The 22,077-nt window shown below is 56.2% G+C and overlaps 1 protein-coding gene across 7 annotated transcripts in view; it reads right to left on the bottom strand.

Annotated features, from left to right (window-relative positions):
* The window catches only part of LRP4 (LDL receptor related protein 4), a 507,202-nt gene that overhangs the window by 367,936 nt on the left and 117,189 nt on the right, over window positions 1–22,077 (bottom strand). For all 7 annotated transcript variants that reach the window (XM_085646645.1, XM_085646639.1, XM_085646647.1 and 4 more), the window contains exon 2: window positions 15,356–15,502. In XM_085646645.1, coding sequence (XP_085502771.1) covers window positions 15,356–15,502 — 147 coding nt within the window. The remainder of the gene's footprint in view (window positions 1–15,355; window positions 15,503–22,077) is intronic.

The following is a 22,077-nucleotide window of genomic DNA, read 5'->3' as shown; positions in this document are numbered from 1 at the left end:
GTTCCCCGACAGCCATGGACACTTTCTGGTTGAACTTTGGTGGCGGCTGAGTCTATGGACTGGTGGTTGTCATCATCCTCATGTAGCCGATACCTAAATGGTGGTGAAAACCAGGCTGCAGCACTCCACTCCTCAATTTGCTGCTTCCGGACGGCTACTGCCCTCTGCATCATGCCCTGGAGGACACCCTCCATTGTCCCCCGCAGCCCTCCGCCATATTCACCTCTGACATCGATGAGGACCCGCTCAGTCCACGTGGCCCTACCTTAGTGCACCGCAAGTCACCGTTCCATGGCGTGGTGCCTGTGCCGGCTGCTGTGCATCCGGGGCCACTAACTCTGTGCTGGTCAGGTCCGGGACCCCTTCTTCTGAGATATTGGATGGCCTCTGAGGCGATGGCCTTGGGGTCATCCACGCTATGTGTCTGTGGCCCTGCGCTGTCCGCTGCCTCCGGCCTAAACTGCGGCCCACCAGGGCTCACACATCAAAACGAGTCCTGACCGTCCCGGATGTCGCATCACCGCAGGACGCACACGCCACCACCTCCCAGACCAACTCCAACCGCCAACTGCCAGTGTCGAAACGGTCGTAGTGGCAGACTTACGGAGTTGCTCAGACCTGTCGTGGATGCCATCTTCTGCCTGATCCCTTGCTCAGCACTTCAGGTGCCACTGACTCAGTGCACCACAACTCATGGACCATTTCTGATTGAGTTTTGTGCTGTCGAGAGCTCACGCAGCAATGTCACCTCAGGCAGTGTGGGAGACCTGGGACGACGATGAGGAAGATGATGCAGGTGTGACACCCCCCCACTGCAGCTGCATCAGGAATGTCCAGAAGGGACACAATCCTAGACATTTTCTTCACATGAGAGCGCTCAGCTCTAGTGCCCCAACCTCAGCGCACTGAAACGAATAGTTTCTTACCTGTCGGTGTAGTTTTGCAGCTTGAAGATCTTTCTGGATTCACTATGCTGTGCATTATTCCGCGATCTTGTGGTTGGGTCCGGATTCATAGTCTTTTCTTTTTTTTTTTTTTTTGTTTTTTGTAGCCCAGGTGGGCGGCGACGACCCACCATTTGGTGCACCTCCCGTGACGTCGTCGTGCTTCCTGCGGAAGTCCCACCTTTGGGGCGCCATCTTCGGGTTCTTTTTTCCCTTTTTTTTTTTTTTTTAACCCTAGGCGATTGATTAATCCTTCATGTCCATTTTTCTGTATGTTTTCATTCCTTCTGATCTTTCCATTTTACCCCCTCTTCCTCCAGCCTCTTCTTCCTGGCGGAGGTGGGTGGGTTTGCTAGTGAATCCAGAAAGATCTTCAAGCTGCAAAACTACACCGACAGGTAAGAAACTATTCGTTTTGCAGCGTGAATCTTTCTCGATTCACTATGCTGTGCATAGACTTTGTAGCGGTTTTCCTAATTTTGTGGCGGCTGGGTGGTAGATGAGCGTTGGTCGCTGAAAATGTGTTGAAGCACCTTCTGTCCAACCTGTGCTTCCTTGTTCATCTGAATGTCCACGCAGTAGTGTTTCATGAACGTGTGCACAGATGCCCAAGTTGCCGCTAGACATATGTCCTGAATGGGCGTGTTCGCCAGGAAGGCAACGGTGGCCCCCTTCTTCCTTGTGGAGTGAGCCTGGGGCCCCTCCGCTAGCTCCTGTCCAGCCTGTTTGTGGCAGAATTGAATAGTGAGGGCAATCCATCTAGCGATGGTGCCCTTAGTCACTGGTCTCCCCATGAAGCTAGTAGCAAAGGACACAAACAGCTGCTTCGATTTCCTGAGTTCCTTCGTTCTCTCAATGTAGTGCATCACCGTTCTTCTAGCGTCGAGGGTGTGCAGAGCCCTTTCTGCGTTTGAAGTCGGGTTTTGGAAGAAACTCGGTATCTGGATACTCTGGTTCATGTGGAACGCCGACACCACCTTGGGCATGAAGTGTGGGTCTGTTCTCAGGACTATCCTGTCCTTGTGAATCTGAATGTAGGGTTCCTGTAGCGTTAGCGCTTGAAGCTCGCTCACCCTGCGTAGTGAGGTTATGGCTACCAGAAAGGCCGTTTTCATCGTCAACATTTGCAGTGTGGCCTTGTGAATGGGTTCAAACGGTGCCTTCATGAGCTCCGTCAGTACCACGTTGAGATTCCATGCTGGCGGCGGCAACCGAATAGGAGGGGCAATTCTTTTGGCTCCTTCCATGAATCTCCTCACAACCTGCGAAGTGAAGAAACTTCTACCCTTCACACCTCTGGTGTAGGCTACGATCGCCGCTAGGTGTACCCTTAGGGAGCTCGAGCAGAGGTTACTCTTCAGAAGGTGTGTGAGGTACCTCAGTACTGTTGAGTCTCTAGTCATTCTGTTTTGCAGGCCCTTCTTCCTGCACCACACAGTAAATCTCTGCCATTTGGCGCTGTAGCATTTTCGAGTAGTTGGTTTCCTTGCCTCCCGCAGCACCCGCATAGTGCTAGGAGGCAATTTAAGGTGAGCGAACTCTAGGTCTTCAGGAGCCATGCCGCCAGGTTGAGGCTCTCTGGCTCCGGATGCAGGACCTCTCCGTTTTGCATGGAGAGCAGGTCCCTTCTTCTCTCGAACCTGTGGGGATTTCCCTGTGCCATTTCTTGAATTTGTGAGAACCATGTCTGCCTTGCCCACTGCGGAGCCACTAGGATCAGAGTCATGTTGCTGGTTCTGCACTTGTCGAGCACTCTGTGCAACAGGGGTATCGGTGGAAAGGCGTAGGCAAATGTCCTCGACCAGCTTATCCATAGGGCATTTCCTTGGGATTGCTGATCTGGTTGTCTGGATGCGAAGCTTTGGCATTTTGCATTTTGGCGTGTTGCAAATAGGTCTATTGTGGGAGTTCCCCATTTCTGGAAAAGCTTCTCCGTTTCCTGGCCATTGAGCTCCCACTCGTGTGATGGCGAGGTCTGCCTGCTTAGCCAGTCTGCCTCCACATTGTCCTTCCCTGGAAGGTGAATTGCCAGTAGATCTATCCTGAGAGGTATGGCCCATCTCCAAATCTCCTGTGCCAGAGAGGAGAGAGGGAACGACTGTGTCCCCCCCTGCTTGTTGATGTAGAACATTGCCGTGGTGTTGTCTGTTTGGACCAACACCCTCTGGTTGTACAGGTGCCTCTGGAATGCCTTCAGGGCTAGCAGGATTGTTTTCAACTCGAGGTAATTGATATGGCGTACCGCATCTGCTGGAGCCCACAGACCCCTCACTCTGAGGTTGTCCATGTGCGCTCCCCATCCCTTTTGCGATGCGTCCGTGGTAATGGTCATTGTTGGGTTTGGTGGTGTCAGGCTTCTCCCTGCTGTCATGTTGTCTCTGTTCCACCAAGTCATCTCCTCCTGCACTGCGTGCGTAACAACCACTAGATCTTCCCAACTGCCGCTTGCTTGTGACCATTGCTGTTGTAGCCATTCTTGGAATGGTCTCATGTGCAGGCGTACATTCGGCACCAGCTGGATACATGACGCCATCATCCCCATCATCTTGCTCACTGACCTCACTGTCAGAGCTCGCCCCTTCTGGTAGAGACGCGTCTCCTTCAGTAGGGCCTCTGTTCTCCTGTCGCTGGGCACCACTGTGCTGTTCAGCGTGTGATTTTTGCTCCCAGGAAAATCTTCACCTGCTCCGGTTCCATCGATGACTTCCCCCAGTGTATCGAGAACCCCAGGTTCGTCAGAGTGTCTGTCACGCGTGTTGCGTGTCTCTCGCACTTCTCGCGTGTGTTTGCCTTGACCAGCCAGTCGTCTAGGTAGGGGTTTACATGGATCCCCTGCCTTCGTAGGTGGGCCGCGACAGGCATTTTGTAAAAACCCTTGGCGCCGATTTGAGCCCGAAGGCCAGGGTTGTGAACTGGTAGTGTTCCTGGTCGATGTTGAACCTTAGAAGGCCCTTGTGCCTTCTGTTTATTGGAATGTGTAGGTAGGCATCCTTGAGGTCCACGGTGACCATGAAGTCCCCGTCTCTTATTTGGGGAAGCACCTCCTGCAGCGAAGTCATTTTGAACTTCTGCGTTCTGATGAACTTGTTTAGGTATCTCAGGTCCAGGATGGGTCTGACGTTTCCGTCTACTTTCGGGACCACGAAATAGTTTGAGTACACCCCTTTGTTGCGTTCTCTGAACGGCACTGCCTCTATGGCTCTTTTTTCTAGTAGTTTCAGGGTTTCTTCTCTGAGTAGGGCCAGTTCTTGAGCCGATCTCTGTCTTCCCCTTGGTCTTCTGTTTGGAGGTCTTCTCTCCAAATCCACGCAGTATCCGTATTGCATGACGTTCAGTATCCACTTGTCTGTGGTTATACGCCGCCACTCCTGAAGGTAGAACCTCAGCCTTCCGCCTACTGGTGTTGGATGCTCGTAGGCTTTTGATTCTTCTCTCCCCCTTGATGTTACTGTATTGCGCCTCACCCTTGGGGGCATGTCGAGGGTAGGCGTCCACCTGCGTGCTGAGTCACTTTGATGAGGGTTGGTCACTCCCTCTCCTCCTCTGGCCACGTCCGTTCCCTCTCCCGCGAAAGGACTGGCCCCGAGGCTGGTACTGCTAGTTTTGCTTCTGTTGACCTTGTTGTCCGTGACTATCACCCTGCTGACCCTGCTGGAACGCCTGGTGCGACGCTCCCTGCTGGCTTCCTCCCCGACTGTAGGGTCTCCTAGAGGGATTGCCTCTCCTCATCCCCCTTAGCTGTAGGGCCCCCATGGACCTCGCCGTTTCATTTTCTTTTTTCAGCTGGGTGAGCTTCTCGTCTACTGTTGCTCCGAACAGTGTCTCTCCGTTGAAGGGGGTGCTAAGGATGTTGTTCTGCACCTCCGGTTTGAATCCCGAGATTCTTAGCCATGCATGTCTTCTCTCGGTGACCCCTATGGCCATTAGTCTTGCCGAAGTCTCTGCCCCGTCCAGCACCGTCTTTATACAAGAGTTGGCGATGTTTTTACCTTCTTCCACCAGGTGGGAGGCTCTTTGGCGGTATTCTTCGGGGAGGTGTTTTACTAGCTCCCCCATCTCGTCCCAGTGCTGGTACTGGTGCCTATTGAGAAGTGCATTGGAATTCGCCATGCGCCAGTGCATTGCGGCGTTCCTTTCGACATTTCTTCCCCTGAGGTCTATCCCCCTGCTTTCTTTATCTGGTGGTGGCCCCGACGTTGCAGGCACGTTGGCCCTTCTCCTGGCCGTGGAAGCTATGATGGAGTCGGCCGTGATACTACCCTTGATGTAAGGGGGGTCCAGGGAAGAGTGTTTATACTTCTTCTCCGTCCTGGGCGTGATCGAACGGCAGGTCGCTGGTTCTTTAAAGGCCTCTCTCCCCTGATTCATCACACTTTGTAGCATGGGAAGGAATTGGCTCCTCGTCTGGATGGGGAGCAGGGTCTCGAGGAGGAAATCTGCTTTCGGCCTCTCCTCGTCCAGCTTCACGCCGAAGGCCGCCGCTGCGCTCCTGACCACCATATTGTACACCCCGATGTCGTCGGGTGGAGAAGGCCTCGAAGGGTACGTGTCCACGGGCTCCTCGGGGTTTTCGGTGTCGAGATCCTGCCATTCGACGTCGTGGCTGGTTGATGGCGCCGAGCTGTAGAACGACTGCTGGTCTTCTTCCTCGGGTTCGCCTTCGTAATAGGTCTCGTCTTCCTCTTCGAGATCTCTCGCCAGCCCATCGGTGTCGAATTCGTCCTCGATTTCGACGACGTTCGTCAGTGGAGCCGTTAGAATTTTGTATTCCTTCATCTTGGCGTCGAACTCCTTCATCTGAAGGATGTTCTCCATTTCGGCCTCGAGCCGCCTCTTCTTCTTCTCCATCTCGGAGATGCTTTCGGCGTCGACCGCGGGCCTCTTCGATGGAACTTGCGTCGACGCCGACCTGTCCTTCTGCGTCGAGCGCCCCGTTTCATGGGTTGTCTTCGACGAACCTTGCCTTTCGGCGTCTTTCGGCACCAGGGAGTCCTTCTCGAAGGATCCGCTCGGCCTCTTTTTCATGGTCCCGCCCTTGGTCGTCGAAGTTTTCGGCGCCGGGGCTCCCTTCGTGGACTTTGACTCAGATTTCTTCGAGTCACCCTCGGGTTTTCGAGGCACCTTCGTGTGTTTTGAGCTCGACGATTCTCTTACCTCGTCTTCGTTTTTCTTGTCGGTCTCTACGACCGTGAAGTTTTCTGGTCCCTCGGCGATGTTGTCCTCGTCGTCTGTGGAGAGGCCCAGATCGTAGAGCGACGGGGCCTTACCCTTGCCATCCATGCTGGCGTTGGCTCTTCGCTGACGTTCTCTCACCCGGAGCGTCTTCAGCGCGAAGGCTGAGCAGGCGTTGCAGTCCTTGCTCTGGTGGTCGACCGGTAGGCAGAGGTTGCAGACCGGATGCTGGTCTTTCTGCGCGAACTTGTGGTGGCAGTTAGGGCAGAACTTGAATGGCGTCTTGTCCATTGCGCTCAGGGCCTCTGAGTGCGCATTCTCCAAGGGCGTCGAAGAAAAAGGGTGGAAAACTTCCTTCTTCGCGCACCTGATGTGAAATATTCCTTTCCTGTGATATCTTCGTAGTTATTTATCGACGAAACTCGCTTTTCCTTCTTCTTCCTTCGATTGTATCTCTGGAGCTTCCCGATGACGATCCAGACCCAACGGCGGAAAAAAGAATCTGAAGATGGCGCCCCAAAGGTGGGACTTCCGCAGGAAGCACAACGACGTCACGGGAGGTGCACCAAATGGTGGGTCGTCGCCGCCCACCTGGGCTACAAAAAAAAAAAAAAAAAACACAAAGAAAAGAAAAGACTACGAATCCGGACCCAACCACAAGATCGCGGAATAATGCACAGCATAGTGAATCCAGAAAGATTCATGCTGCAAAACTCACGGACACTTCTGTTTGCTCATTGTGTGACCTCGGGACTTGCTCCGGCTACCTCCATGATGCTCTACAGTTGTCCCTGTAATGCTGGTGTTGTCTGTTTCCGTATTCATAGTGTTCACTGTTGTATTTGTTTCCAGCACCAACAACTCCCTGGGGGCTGGCGTGCACTCACCCCACACTCATCCAGCACAGGCGCCACTGTACATGTGACCCTGCCAATAAAGGGGCCAGGCGCACGTGCCCGTAGCCAGTTGTAAAAAACTATCTGTGTGTGTCCCTGTGGTCCTGATGTGTGCACAAGGGCTCCGGGCCCTACAGCATTACATTGTGCTGTGTAGAGCGGACGCAAACCATGTCATTGCAGACAGCGGGTTAGAGCTTGGAGATGTAGCTTTGTCGTCAGCCACTCGATACATAAGAGGGGTGTACTGGGCCTTCGTACGGAGGACCAGCGTGGGTGTGTGGATGGTAATTCCGGGGCTCTGGGCATAGTTCAGTACAGGAAATGTGCAAATGCATGTGTCTCTGCCGCAGTGTGGTTCTCCTTTGTGGGGTGTAGGTGGTCCCTGATGGGACTTCGACACCAGGTATGTGATGTAGTTCGGCTTCCATGAGCTCTGACCCCACCCACACCTGTTCGGCCATCTCATTTTGGGATTCTGACACCTGGCATTGGAATGCGATGTGTGCCTCAGTGAAGTGTTGGGAGTCAGCCGTGGTGGTAGGTGCTTTCTGCTGTGTGGTCTGTGCAGGAGCTGGGGTCTCCTCTATGTAGTTTGGCTGCCCTGCTCCTGGTGGTCGTCTCCGGCATCACTGATGGGTTGTCTAGTCTTACCTGCTGGAAGTGTTGTTTGTCCCTCTGCAATGTGAAGGGGAGATGCATGTTGACATTGTGTTGACATTTATGCTGGCGCATTGTTCTTGTTGACATGCAGACTGTGTGACAATGAACATTGTGACTGTTTGGGAGGTGCTGGCAATTTGAGGGGGGAACAGTGGACATTTGGACTACATGACGGATGTGTGGTTGTACCCGTACATATGCATCTCAGTTCCCTGCTCTGTCAAATGTGATTGGCCTGTTTCTGCACATGAGCGGACCCAGTTGTGTCCCCTGTTTTGCAGTGTCGGTGTTGCACTTTGTGCCACATTGTCATAGGATGTGCTGTGATTGCTAAGTGTGTGTGCTGCAGTGTGCCACGGGGATGACAGACATGATCCTGGGTCATTGTGGGTGTGCAGTGTGCTATACTTAATTGTGCATGTGTGCCATTGTGCCCATCTCCCCCCGTTGCCCCAGTCCCTGGTCGTTACTCACCCTGTTGTTGTGTCAGGTCCTCTCGAGCTGTGTCCGTACTCCCACCTCCTTGCACCGTCTCCACACTGATGACTGGCCTCCATTTCCTCCAGCTCCTCCTGAGGCGCTGGACTCCCACCTCCTGTCACCGTTGCTGCCTTCCTGTTGGCTGCGGCTTTGTGCCTGGTTTAGGTTGTCACATCATGCCAGCGCCTCTTGGCCTCCTCCGTTGGCCTCCTCGACACTCCGGCTGCATTCAAGGTGGTCTGATAGTGGGTCAGTTGCTGGTGGTGTTCTGTCACCTCCGTGACGCTGATCTTGTTTTCCTGCGGACTGCACCCCGTCTTCCTCTCCCTCTTCTCCATGGCCATCCCTGACCCCGTTGTTCCTTGTTGGTTGTCTGTGTGGCTTGTGGGGTGCATCCATGTTGCTACGCACTTTGGATTGTTTCTGGTGTGTTGTTTTTGTAGCTTTTATAGTGCATTTTCCCACCAGACGCATGAGATTTGTAGGCCTGCCGCTGGTTTTTGCTGCTTTTTGTATCGCGATTGGCCTCATCGCAGCTTTTTTTGCGTTCGTGTTTCGCATTTTTGCGGTTTGGTGTTGATTTTAACGCGGCCATCTGACGCGTTATCTGGTGAGTATCGCATGGCACCGCCATGTTGTGAATACTTATTTGACACGACGTAATTTTCCCGCGATAGACTGCGATGTTGAGAGTTGCGTTAAGTTACTTTTGCGATGGTTATCACACGTTCTTAAGAATATCCCCCGAATTCTTTTATAAAGAAAGACAAATATACCAACAGATGTATGGCTGATTTGTACAAAGTGAAACCAGAAAACCTGGACGAATCGCGGTTTCTTCACTAAAATTATAAATATTATACTTATAAATATTTTATTTAATCAAAACCCCTTTTCTTCACTATCGCGTTTGAAAGCCTTTCAAATATGTGCATTCAGAATACCAGTTGTACAAACACTTATTGTGTTTCATTTAATCTAACGCTGCCCTATAATGATGTGAGCCACGTACACGGTTCACATGACTTCATCGAAGGTTCGCGTAAAAAGACAAAAAAAACTCTCTAATTTCAAGTACTTCTCAGTGCGGTGACGTATTATTAAGGCCAAAGCTTGCACATGTTAAAGCAACAAACGTTTTTGAATTTGAAGAGACTTTATCATACTTTGCTGATGTTTGTTCAATAATTTACATTACATTTGCTGGCTCGCCCCCCTCTACTTTCCACCTAGTTACCCGCTTTCCCTCCTTTCATTCTCATATTCCTGACAAGCTTTGAAAAGCATCAGAAGGGGTCACTGGCGGGACCACGTGCCTTAGGGGGGGTCACTGGCAGGACCTCTCCAGAAGCATGTGCCTCTGGGGGTGTCACTGGCAGTGTCTCTCCAGGAGCACGTGCCTCAGGGGGTGTCACTGGCAGGACCTCTCCAGGAGCACGTGCCTCAGGGGGTGTCACTGGCAGGACCTCTCCAGAAGCACATGTCTCTGGGGGTGTCACTGGCAGTGTCTCTCAGGGAGCACGTGCCTCTGGGGGTGTCACTGGCAGTGTCTCCCCAGGAGCACGTGTCTCTGGGGGTGTCTCTGGCAGTGTCTCTCCAGGAGCACGTGCCTCAGGGGGTGTCACTGGCAGGACCTCTCCAGAAGCACATGTCTCTGGGGGTGTCACTGGCAGTGTCTCTCAGGGAGCACGTGCCTCTGGGGGTGTCACTGGCAGTGTCTCCCCAGGAGCACGTGTCTCTGGGGGTGTCTCTGGCAGTGTCTCTCCGGAAGCCCGTGCCTCAGGGCATCACTGACAGTGTCTCCCCAGGAGCACGTGCCTCTGGGGTTGTCGCTGACAGTGTCTCTCTGGAAGGACGTGTCTCTGGGGGGGTCACTGGCAGTGTCTCCCCAGGAGCACGTGTCTCTGGGGGAGGGGGGGGTCACTATCAGTGTCTCTCCATGAGCACATGCTTTTCAGGGTATCCCTCTCTCCCGCCTCCCTTGGCCTGGCCTCTCCCCTGCCCCGATTGGCCTGGCCTCTCCCCTGCCCCGATTGGCCTGGCCTCTCCCCTGCCCCGATTGGCCTGGCCTCTCCCCTGTCCCGATTGGCCTGGCCTCTCCCCTGCCCCGATTGGCCTGGCCTCTTCCCTGCCCCGATTGGCCTGGCCTCTCCCCTGCCCCGATTGGCCTGGCCTCTCCCCTGCCCCGATTGGCCTGCCCTCTCCCCTGCCCCGATTGGCCTGGCCTCTCCCCTGCCCCGATTGGCCTGGCCTCTCCCCTGCCCCGATTGGCCTGGCCTCTCCCCTGCCCCGATTGGCCTGGCCTCTCCCCTGTCCCGATTGGCCTGGCCTCTCCCCTGCCCCGATTGGCCTGGCCTCTTCCCTGCCCTGATTGGCCTGGCCTCTCCCCTGCCCCGATTGGCCTGGCCTCTCCCCTGCCCCGATTGGCCTGCCCTCTCCCCTGCCCCGATTGGCCTGGCCTCTCCCCTGCCCCGATTGGCCTGGCCTCTTCCCTGCCCCGATTGTCCTGGCCTCTCCCCTGCCCCGATTGGCCTGGCCTCTCCCCTGCCCCGATTGGCCTGGCCTCTCCCCTGCCCCGATTGGCCTGGCCTCTTCCCTGCCCCGATTGTCCTGCCCTCTCCCCTGCCCCGATTGGCCTGGCCTCTCCCCTGCCCCGATTGGCCTGGCCTCTCCCCTGCCCCGATTGGCCTGGCCTCTCCCCTGCCACGATTGGCCTGGCCTCTCCCCTGCCACGATTGGCCTGCCCTCTCCCCTGCCCCGATTGGCCTGCCCTTGAACCTCGCTTCTGCTGTTACAAACAACCGAGAGTAGTGAATTCGTTCTTCCCTTGTAAATGTCTGATTCTTGGTTCGAAGGTCAAATAATTGACTACCGGCTCTTTAAAGGGGGGAGTACATGTACACGCCCTAAAAAGGCGGGTGGGCGCAGACTGAAAGCAGAGGTTCCCACAATGTCCACTAGATGGCAGCGGCTCCCACGCTGACCCACCCCTCTCCCAGGACATGGAAACAACCGGGAGGGTCCATTCACACACCAGCAGTCCATCAGTAGGTGTGTGAAGGGACCCTCGCATCCTGCTGGCGCGGGGCTCAGTGGCACCCCCATCTGGGGCACATTTCGACTGGATGGACCTGGGTACACGTCTCCAGTCCTAAGTCACTGCAGCCAGGGCGGCCTCACAGCATCCCCACAAGAGGCCAGGGCTCTGGACTGCAACACATTCCCCCAAACACCCTTGTTACCAGGGAAGGTGCAAAACCCAAACGTCAAAATGTCATTTTCCTCGAGGGCTCTGAAAATCTTTGGACCGGATCCGTGTCTTCAAACCTTCTGTTGACATGTCCAAGGTCCTCACCCTTCTCGAGGCCAGCTTGGGGAGAGCACAGATGCTGCCCCCCGCCCCATAGTTAGGCTAAATGTGTGTGTGTGTGTGTGTGTGTGTGTGTGTGTGTTTGGGGGTGGTGGATGCAATGTCTGTTTTCTGTGAAACCTCCTGGCACATTCAAGAGCTGTGCTGCAGGTGGGGCCGGGGCTAATAGAGCTGGCCACGGGCACCATGAGGCGCCAGTGCAACACACCCAGGGACCCCCTGGTGCAGCAGTGCAGCACAGATTCGTCACCACGGACAATGCACTAGGACTGCCTTCTCTACAGACCCCTGCCCGACTCCAGCATCCTACCGCCACAGTGCGTCCTCACAGACCCCGCCCCATCAGACTGTCCACAAGACACCCTTTTCACAGACCTAATGCACCAACCAACCACCTCCGACTGTGCACTGGTATTCAGACTGAGTGACTTCAACGGCAGAGCTCCACAGACCCTCAACATTCTCCTCGCACCCACAAACCACTTCTGACAGATCGTTAACAACCCCCACAGACCTCGTCCTCCACAGACCCGACTTTACAGACTCCCCTCTCACAGACCAGGCTCTCAGACTCCACTTCCACAGACTCACCTCTCACAGACCCGGCTGTCAGACTCCACCTACACAGACTCACCTCTCACATACCCGACTCTCAGAGTCACCACTCACAGACCCGGCTCTCATACTCCACCTACACAGATTCACCTCTCACATACCCGACTCTCAGAGTCACCACTCACAGACCCGGCTCTCATACTCCACTTCCACAGACTCACCTCTCACAGACCCGGTTTTCAGACTCACCTCTCACAGACCTGGCTCTCAGACTCCACCCCCACAGACTCACCTCTCACAGACCCGGCTCTCAGACTCCACCTTCACAGGCTCACCTCTCACAGACCCGGCTCTCAGACTCCACCTCCACAGACTCACCTCTCACATACCCGGCTCTCAGACTCACCTCTTACAGACCCGGCTCTCAGACTCCACCTCCACAGACTCACCTCTCACAGACCTGGCTCTCAGACTCCCCCTCCACAGACTCACCTCTCACAGACACGGCTCTCAGACTCCACCTCCACAGACTTACCTCTAACATACCCGGCTCTCAGACTCACCTCTCACAGACCCGGCTTTCAGACTCACCTTTCACAGACCTGGCTCTCAGACTACACCTCCACAGACTCACCTCTCACAGACCCGGCTCTCAGACTCCACCTCCACATACCCATCCACTTCTGAAAGATTACTTACACCCCTGAAGACTCCACTTGCAGAGACCCACCTCTCAAATGCTCCACCTCCACAGACTCAGCTCTCATCATTCACCTCCCCCTCCCAGGCTCCATCTCCAGAGACCCCACTTCTCAGAGACTCGACCTACACGCGGCCACCTAACACAGCCCATCCCTGAGACTCCACCTCCACAGACCTACCTTTACAGACTTTCACCCCCTTAGATCTACATTTACACACTTACGTCACAGGCCCAACTCTCAGACTCACCCCTCACAGACTTACCTCACAGACCCGGCCACCTCCACATACCCACTCGCTTCTCAGAGGGGCCGATTCACAGAACTAATCTGAGATAAAATCCTAAATTTACTACTTGTGGTATTCACAGAAGGCATTTAGTAGTAGTCGTAAAGTTAGGACTCCTAACTTTACTACTACTAAACTGAGACAAAATCCTAACTTTACGACTACTAAATGACTTTTGTGAATACCTAAAGTCATAAAGTTAGGATTTTGTCTCAGTTTAGGAGTAGTAAAGTTAGGACTCCTAAATTTACTACTACTAAAAGCCTCGGACTCCACCTTATATCATACGCCGACGACACCCAGCTCATCTTATCCCTCACTAACAACCCCACATCAGCTAGGACCAGACTACATGAAGGAATGAAGGAAGTGGCGAACTGGATGACAGACAGCCGTCTGAAACTGAACACAGACAAAACGGAGGTCCTCATCCTCGGCCCCACTCCCACCGCATGGGATGACTCCTGGTGGCCCCCCGCCCTAGGTAGCACTCCCCAACCCACCGACCACGCACGCAACCTCGGCTTCATCCTGGACTCTTCCCTCACCATGACCAGACAGGTGAACTCGGTGATCTCGGCATGTTTCAACACCCTCCGCATGCTCCGCAAGATCTTCCGCTGGATCCCCACCGACACCAGGAAGACCGTCACCCACGCCCTAGTCACCAGCCGCTTGGACTACGGGAACACCCTGTACGCCGGCATCACCACCAAGCTGCAGAGGAAACTCCAACGGATCCAGAACGCTGCCGCAAGACTCATCCTGGACATCCCTCGCCACCACCACATCTCCGGACACCTGAAAAAACTCCATTGGCTACCCGTCAACAAGCGGATCACCTTCCGACTACTCACCCACGCACACAAAGCCCTTCACAACCTCGGACCCAAACTCATCAACAACCGCGTCTCCTTCTACACTCCCCCGCGCACTCTGCGCTCCACCGGACAGGCCCTGGCAGCCGTACCCCGCATCCGCAAAGCCACCGCCGGAGGAAGATCCTTCTCTTTTCTAGCAGCGAAGACCTGGAACTCTCTGCCCAGCCACATTCGCGCCATACCTGACCACCTCTCCTTCAGAAGGCAGCTCAAGACCTGGCTCTTCGAGCACTGACCCCCCCCCCCCCCTCCCAGCGCCTTGAGACCCTTGATGGGTGAGTAGCGCGCTTTATAAATGCGATTGATTGATTGATTGATTGATTCTGTGAATACCAAAGGTTGTACATTTAGGATTTATCTCAGATTAGTTCTGTGAATCAGCCACAACGATCGCCAATAATGTGCCCGACTCCACCTCAAGAAGCCCATCCTGTCCCAGTTGTTAACCACCTGCGTCCTGAAGACCACACCCCCACAGACCCACCTCTCACAGCACCAACCACCACAGACCCCCCAGCACAGAGGTAACCACCCCGCCCTAAATACTACACCCCCACAGGCCCACTCCTCACAGCTCCCGCCACCACAGACCCCCCCAGCACAGAGGTAACCACCCGCCCTAAATACTACACCCCCACAGACCCACCTCTCACAGCCCCAACCACCACAGACCCCCCAGCACAGAGGTAACCACCCCGCCCTAAATACTACACCCCCACAGACCCACTCCTCACAGCCCCCGCCACCACAGACCCCCCAGCACAGAGGTAACCACCCCGCCCTAAATTCTACACCCCCACAGACCCACTCCTCACAGCTCCCGCCACCACAGACCCCCCAGCACAGAGGTAACCACCCCGCCCTAAATACTACACCCCCACAGGCCCACTCCTCACAGCCCCCGCCACCACAGACCCCCCAGCACAGAGGTAGCCACCCCGCCCTAAATACTACACCCCCACAGGCCCACTCCCCACAGCCCCCGCCACCACAGACCCCCCAGCACAGAGGTAACCACCCCGCCCTAAATACTACACCCCCACAGGCCCACTCCTCACAGCCCCCGCCACCACAGACCCCCCAGCACAGAGGTAACCACCCCGCCCTAAATACTACACCCCCACAGGCCCACTCCTCACAGCCCCCGCCACCACAGACCCCCAGCACAGAGGTAACCACCCCGCCCTAAATACTACACCCCCACAGGCCCACTCCTCACAGCCCCCGCCACCACAGACCCCCAGCACAGAGGTAACCACCCCGCCCTAAATACTACACCCCCACAGGCCCACTCCTCACGGCCCCCGCCCCCCCACCACAGACCCACTCCTCACGGCCCCCGCCCCCCCACCACAGACCCACTCCTCACGGCCCCCGCCCCCCCACCACAGACCCCCTCCTCACTGCAGCCATCTTCGTCGCTGTGGTCGCCGCAGTCGTTGTCGCCGTCGCACTGCCACTGCGCCGGGATACACGTGCACTCGCCGAAGGCGCTCACGGCGCACGTGAAGTGACTGCGCCCGCACGCACAGTCCGTGCCGCAGGTCACACCTGTGGAGAGAGGCAGAAGTTAAGAGTTAGTGGCTACTGGTTCCCCTTGAAGTTCGGACTTCTAAGCGCTACACAATGAACATAGTCTGGCCTTCAAGAGTAGGGGTCCTGCTGGTGCCTCTGCTGTGGGAACGGGGGTTGTCCTGCACCCGAGGGGCGGCTGTTTGCAAGGCCGCCCTGTGCCCACGCCCAGGGCGCCCAAACAAACTCCTTAGAATACTGGGTCACAGGGTCTGCAGGCCCTCTCTGCCTTCCTCTGGCCTCCATTCCTTCTCCCCCGGGCTCTCACTTGTGGAAAGGGGCATGAGCTATTCAGGTGAGTTTCGGTTGGGACGAAAGTGCACAGACCAGTCACTGCTCTGATGGACCCACCGTGATCTGAGGCATGAACACAAAAGGGGGGCCCCCCAGTGGGCATAGCTGGAGCCTGAGGGGGAGGAGGAAAGAGAAGGTACGTGACAGTGAAGGTTGTAGAAAGGAGCTCTTTCTATTCTCGTCGCTAGACAGTGGTACCAAGCCTTGTACACCCCCATCACGCCCTCCTGGTGGCAGCTTCTAGTCCTGCAGCATTATACGGGTAGGGGGCGTGTCCTCGCATCAGTGCTCAGCATAACTCTACCAGCAGCCAGCCCAGCAAGAGTCCATATCTACGTCACACTTACACCAGTATCAGCAGAAACAGAGCAGTGCAGCAGCGTCCACCCCTATTAACTACTAGCTCCTACGACACATAGCGCTGTGAGGTGGCCAGGTGGGAGCAGAGGGGAGGGTCTCATCACAACATAATATAACGTGTATTTGTAAAGCGCACGTTCACCACCAACGGGGCATCTTGGCGCTGAATAACAGATGTTTATTGCTACCCAACTCAATGGTACTCATTTTATCGACCTCAGATGGATGAAAGACTGAGTGGGCCCGCCGCGATTTGAACCTGTGACCATGAGGTCAAACCCAGGCCGTACACTACATGCATGTGTCCACTGAGCCGCAAGACCCAGCTTCACAAAGAGCAACAAGTTTGGTTTCGCCCAGGGCGCTATCTGGGCAAAGTCCGAGCCTAGAGTACTCAGTACAGTGACACCAGGAGTCTGCCCTCCGGGAGATGTGGTCAGTTCTACTGGCGATTCTCTCTTTGTTGAGAGCTGGTGTCTGTTCTGCAGGAGTCTACGCCTGAGGGGTCTTTCTTTGTGGGGGCCAGGGTCCGTAATGTCTCTCCCGTGAGAGCTGGTGTCTATTGTGTGTGATCTGGTGTCTGTTCTGCGGGAGCCGGTGTCTGCTCCAAGGGAGTTAGGTCAGTTCTGTGGGAGGTCAGAACTGATGTCTGTTTTTGGGAGCTGGGTCACTTACGGGGAGCTGGGATCTGTTCTGTGGCCAGTTCTATGGGATTAGGGGTCTGCCATGTGGGATCTGGAGTACGTTCTGCCTCTACTTTGAGCACTGGTGTCTGTTCTGCTGGAGGTTTTGTGACCAGTTTTGTGTGATGAGGGGTCTTCCCCTGTGAGGGCTGGGGTCAGCTGGGTCTCTCCTTTGAGAGCTGGTGTCTGTTGTGTGTGATCTGGTGTCTGTTCTGCGGGAGCCGGTGTCTGCACCATGTGAGCGGGGTCAGTTCTGAGGGACCTTGGGTCACTGCTGATGTCTGTTCTGTGGGGCGGATTGGTGGGAGCCGGACTTCTTGTCGGTGCAAGGGTGGTGTTGTGTGTCATTTCCCTCCGTGCTGCTGTCCGTTCTGTAGCCTTCCTGGCAGTTCAGTCGGTGTTGACTGTGACATGTGTGATAATGTTTGTTTTGGTGTAGGTTCCGTGTGTGCTGGTGTAGGTTCCGTGTGTGCTGGTGTAGGTTCCGTGTGTGCTGGTGTAGGTTCCGTGTGTGCTGGTGTAGGTTCTGTGTGTGCTGGTGTTGGTTCCGTTTGTGCTGGCGTAGGTTCCGTGTGTGCTGGTGTAGGTTCCGTGTGTGCTGGTGTAGGTTCTGTGTGTGCTGGTGTTGTTTCCGTGTGTGCTGGCGTAGGTTCCGTGTGTGCTGGTGTAGGTTCCGTGTGTGCTGGTGTAGGTTCCGTGTGTGCTGGTGTTGTTTCCGTGTGTGCTGGCGTAGGTTCCGTGTGTGCTGGTGTAGGTTCCGTGTGTGCTGGTGTAGGTTCCGTGTGTGCTGGTGTAGGTTCCGTGTGTGCTGGTGTTGTTTCCGTGTGTGCTGGCGTAGGTTCCGTGTGTGCTGGTGTAGGTTCCGTGTGTGCTGGTGTAGGTTCCGTGTGTGCTGGTGTTGTTTCCGTGTGTGCTGGCGTAGGTTCCGTGTGTGCTGGTGTAGGTTCCGTGTGTGCTGGTGTAGGTTCCGTGTGTGCTGGTGTAGGTTCTGTGTGTGCTGGTGTTGTTTCCGTGTGTGCTGGCGTAGGTTCCGTGTGTGCTGGTGTAGGTTCCGTGTGTGCTGGTGTAGGTTCCGTGTGTGCTGGTGTTGTTTCCGTGTGTGCTGGCGTAGGTTCCGTGTGTGCTGGTGTAGGTTCCGTGTGTGCTGGTGTAGGTTCCGTGTGTGCTGGTGTAGGTTCCGTGTGTGCTGGTGTTGTTTCCGTGTGTGCTGGCGTAGGTTCCGTGTGTGCTGGTGTAGGTTCCGTGTGTGCTGGTGTAGGTTCCGTGTGTGCTGGTGTTGTTTCCGTGTGTGCTGGCGTAGGTTCCGTGTGTGCTGGTGTAGGTTCCGTGTGTGCTGGTGTAGGTTCCGTGTGTGCTGGTGTAGGTTCTGTGTGTGCTGGTGTTGTTTCCGTGTGTGCTGGTGTAGGTTCCGTGTGTGCTGGTGTAGGTTCCGTGTGTGCTGGTGTTGTTTCCGTGTGTGCTGGCGTAGGTTCCGTGTGTGCTGGTGTAGGTTCCGTGTGTGCTGGTGTAGGTTCCGTGTGTGCTGGTGTTGTTTCCGTGTGTGCTGGCGTAGGTTCCGTGTGTGCTGGTGTAGGTTCCGTGTGTGCTGGTGTAGGTTCCGTGTGTGCTGGTGTAGGTTCCGTGTGTGCTGGTGTAGGTTCCGTGTGTGCTGGTGTAGGTTCCGTGTGTGCTGGTGTAGGTTCCGTGTGTGCTGGTGTAGGTTCCGTGTGTGCTGGTGTAGTCCGTGTGTGCTGGTGTAGGTTCCGTGTGTGCTGGTGTAGGTTCTGCGTGTGATGGTGTTTGCTCTGGTGTCAGTCCCATATGTGCTGGTTCCGTGTATTCTGGTGTCAGTTCTTTGTGTGGTGGTGTCAGTTCCGAATGTGCTGGTGTCGGTTCGTCTCAATTCCGTGTGCTGGTGTTAGTTCCGTGTGTGCTGGTGTAAGTCCTGTGTGTGCTGGTGACTAGCCCGTCTGTGCTGGTGTCGGTGCCGTGTGTGTTGGTGTAGGATCCGCGTGTGCTAGTACCGTGTGTGCTGGTGTCGGTTCCATGTGTGCGGGTGTATGTTCCGTGTGTGCTGGTTTTGTGTGTGCTGAAGTCGGCCCGAGTGTGCCGGTTCCGTGTGTGCTGGTGTAGGTTCTGTGTGCTGGTGTCGGTCCCGTGTGTGCAGGTGCCTTAATGCGGGTTCCGTCGAAGCTGGATCACATGACCCGAGTGTTACCCTGAGCAGAAGGTACCCAAGGACAGGGGCCCCCACCTCCCTGAGGCCAGAAAATGTGGGAGGGGGGGGGGCTGCAGACCCCTCATGACTCTGGACTCCAGTCCTATAAATAGAGCGCAGCAGAAATAGCGCGTACACACGCGAGCCAGGAATGCAGCGCTGCACCATCACCCCAGCACCCCCCACCCCCACCGGAACTACCTCAAGTACAGCAGCTGAGGAAATATTCAGCCCCCCCGTGCCAGACAGGAGCCGGGGCGAAGGGTCTATCCATGGCTGAAGCAGAACCCCCAAACCGGTGACTTCAAGCCCGGGCCATTCCATACCCCAGCCGTGCTCCCGAGACCTGCTCCATCCATACCCCAGCCGTCCTCCCGAGACCGGCTCCATCCATACCCCAGCCGTGCTCTCAAGACCGGCTCCATCCATACCCCAGCCATGCTTCCAAGACCGGCTCCATCCATACCCCAGCCGTCCTCCCGAGACCGGCTCCATCCATACCCCAGCCGTGCTCCCGAGACAGGCTCCATCCATACCCCAGCCGTGCTCTCAAGACCGGCTCCATCCATACCCCAGCCATGCTTCCAAGACCGGCTCCATCCATACCCGAGCCGTGCTCTCAAGACCGGCTCCATCCATACCCCAGCCGTGCTCTCAAGACCGGCTCCATCCATACCCCAGCCATGCTTCCAAGACCGGCTCCATCCATACCCGTGCCGTGCTTCCAAGACCGGCTCCATCCATTCCCCAGCCGTGCTCCCGAGACAGGCTCCATCCATACCCCAGCCGTGCTTCCAAGACCGGCTCCATCCATTCCCCAGCCGTGCTCTCAAGACCGGCTCCATCCATACCCCAGCCGTGCTCTCAAGACCGGCTCCATCCATACCCCAGCCATGCTTCCAAGACCGGCTCCATCCATACCCGAGCCGTGCTCTCAAGACCGGCTCCATCCATACCCCAGCCGTGCTCTCAAGACCGCTCCATCCATACCCCAGCCGTGCTCTCAAGACCGGCTCCATCCATACCCCAGCCATGCTTCCAAGACCGGCTCCATCCATACCCCAGCCGTTCTCCCAAGACCTGCACCATTCCATACCTCAGCCGTGCTCCCGAGGCCGGCTCCATCCATACCCCAGCCGTGCTCCCGAGACCGGCTCCATCCATACCCCAGCCGTGCTCCCGAGACCTGCTCCATCCATACCCCAGCCGTGTTCCCGAGACCTGCTCCATTCCATACCCCAGCCGTGCTCCCGAGACCGGCTCCATCCATACCCCAGCCGTGCTCCCGAGACCGGCTCCATCCATACCCCAGCCGTGCTCCCAAGACCGGCTCCATTCCATACCCCAGCCGTGCTCCCAAGACCTGCTCCATTCCATACCCCAGCCGTGCTCATGAGACCGGCTCCATCTATACCCCAGCCGTGCCCCAAAGACCTGCTCCATTCATACCCCGGTACAAAAGGGGGTGGTGATGGACGGAGCATCAGAACCAATCAAACACTCACACCCAGCCGTGCTCTCGAGACCGACTCCATCCATACCCCAGCCGTGCTTCCAAGACCGGCTCCATCCATTCCCCAGCCGTGCTCTCAAGACCGGCTCCATCCATACCCCAGCCGTGCTCTCAAGACCGGCTCCATCCATACCCCAGCCATGCTTCCAAGACCGGCTCCATCCATACCCGAGCCGTGCTCTCAAGACCGGCTCCATCCATACCCCAGCCGTGCTCTCAAGACCGCTCCATCCATACCCCAGCCGTGCTCTCAAGACCGGCTCCATCCATACCCCAGCCATGCTTCCAAGACCGGCTCCATCCATACCCCAGCCGTTCTCCCAAGACCTGCACCATTCCATACCTCAGCCGTGCTCCCGAGGCCGGCTCCATCCATACCCCAGCCGTGCTCCCGAGACCGGCTCCATCCATACCCCAGCCGTGCTCCCGAGACCTGCTCCATCCATACCCCAGCCGTGTTCCCGAGACCTGCTCCATTCCATACCCCAGCCGTGCTCCCGAGACCGGCTCCATCCATACCCCAGCCGTGCTCCCGAGACCGGCTCCATCCATACCCCAGCCGTGCTCCCAAGACCGGCTCCATTCCATACCCCAGCCGTGCTCCCAAGACCTGCTCCATTCCATACCCCAGCCGTGCTCATGAGACCGGCTCCATCTATACCCCAGCCGTGCCCCAAAGACCTGCTCCATTCATACCCCGGTACAAAAGGGGGTGGTGATGGACGGAGCATCAGAACCAATCAAACACGCACACCCAGTCAACAGATCTGGGTTTGATCCATCACCGTTCTTTAGCCCACTCTGCCACCCCAGTTCAGACATGGCCATATGCAAATCAGTCTGACCCTGAGCCTCATGGGAACAGTCCAGCCCGAACTGCCAAGCCATGCCTTCCCTGGACCGGAAACAAGCTTCCTAGGACCGGTTTCTGGCATTTCAGCCGTCTTCAGCCAGACTTGCTTGAATCCAGTGGCAAAGTGAGCAAGGGACTCACGTCTGAGCATACCCTGCCAATTTATGGCGAACAAAGCGGTACAAAAGGGGGTGGTGATGGACCGAGCATCAGAACCAATCAAACACTCACCCCAGCCGTGCTCTCGAGACCGACTCCATCCATACCCCAGCTGTGCTCCCAAGACCGGCTCCATCCATACCCCAGCCGTGCTCCCAAGACCTGCTCCATTCCATACCCCAGCCGTGCTCCCAAGACCGGCTCCATTCCATACCCCAGCCGTGCTCCCAAGACCGGCTCCATTCCATACCACAGCCGTGCTCCTGAGACCGGCTCCATTCCATACCCCAGCCGTGCTCTAAAGACCGGCTCCATCCATACCCCAGCCGTGCTCTCAAGACCGGCTCCATCCATACCCCAGCCGTGCTCCCCAAAACCTGCTTCACTCTGTACCCCAGCCGTGCTCCCAAGACCTGCTCCATTCCATACAACAGCCGTGCTACCGAGACCGGCTCCATCCATACCCCAGCCGTGCTCCCGAGACCGGCTCCATCC

Source organism: Triturus cristatus, chromosome 3_1 (genome assembly GCF_964204655.1).
Source record: "Triturus cristatus chromosome 3_1, aTriCri1.1, whole genome shotgun sequence".
In the NCBI taxonomy this organism is placed as follows: Eukaryota; Metazoa; Chordata; class Amphibia; order Caudata; family Salamandridae; genus Triturus; species Triturus cristatus.
The sequence above is the reverse complement of the archived record's forward strand: the minus strand, read 5'-3'. Positions and strand labels throughout refer to the sequence as shown.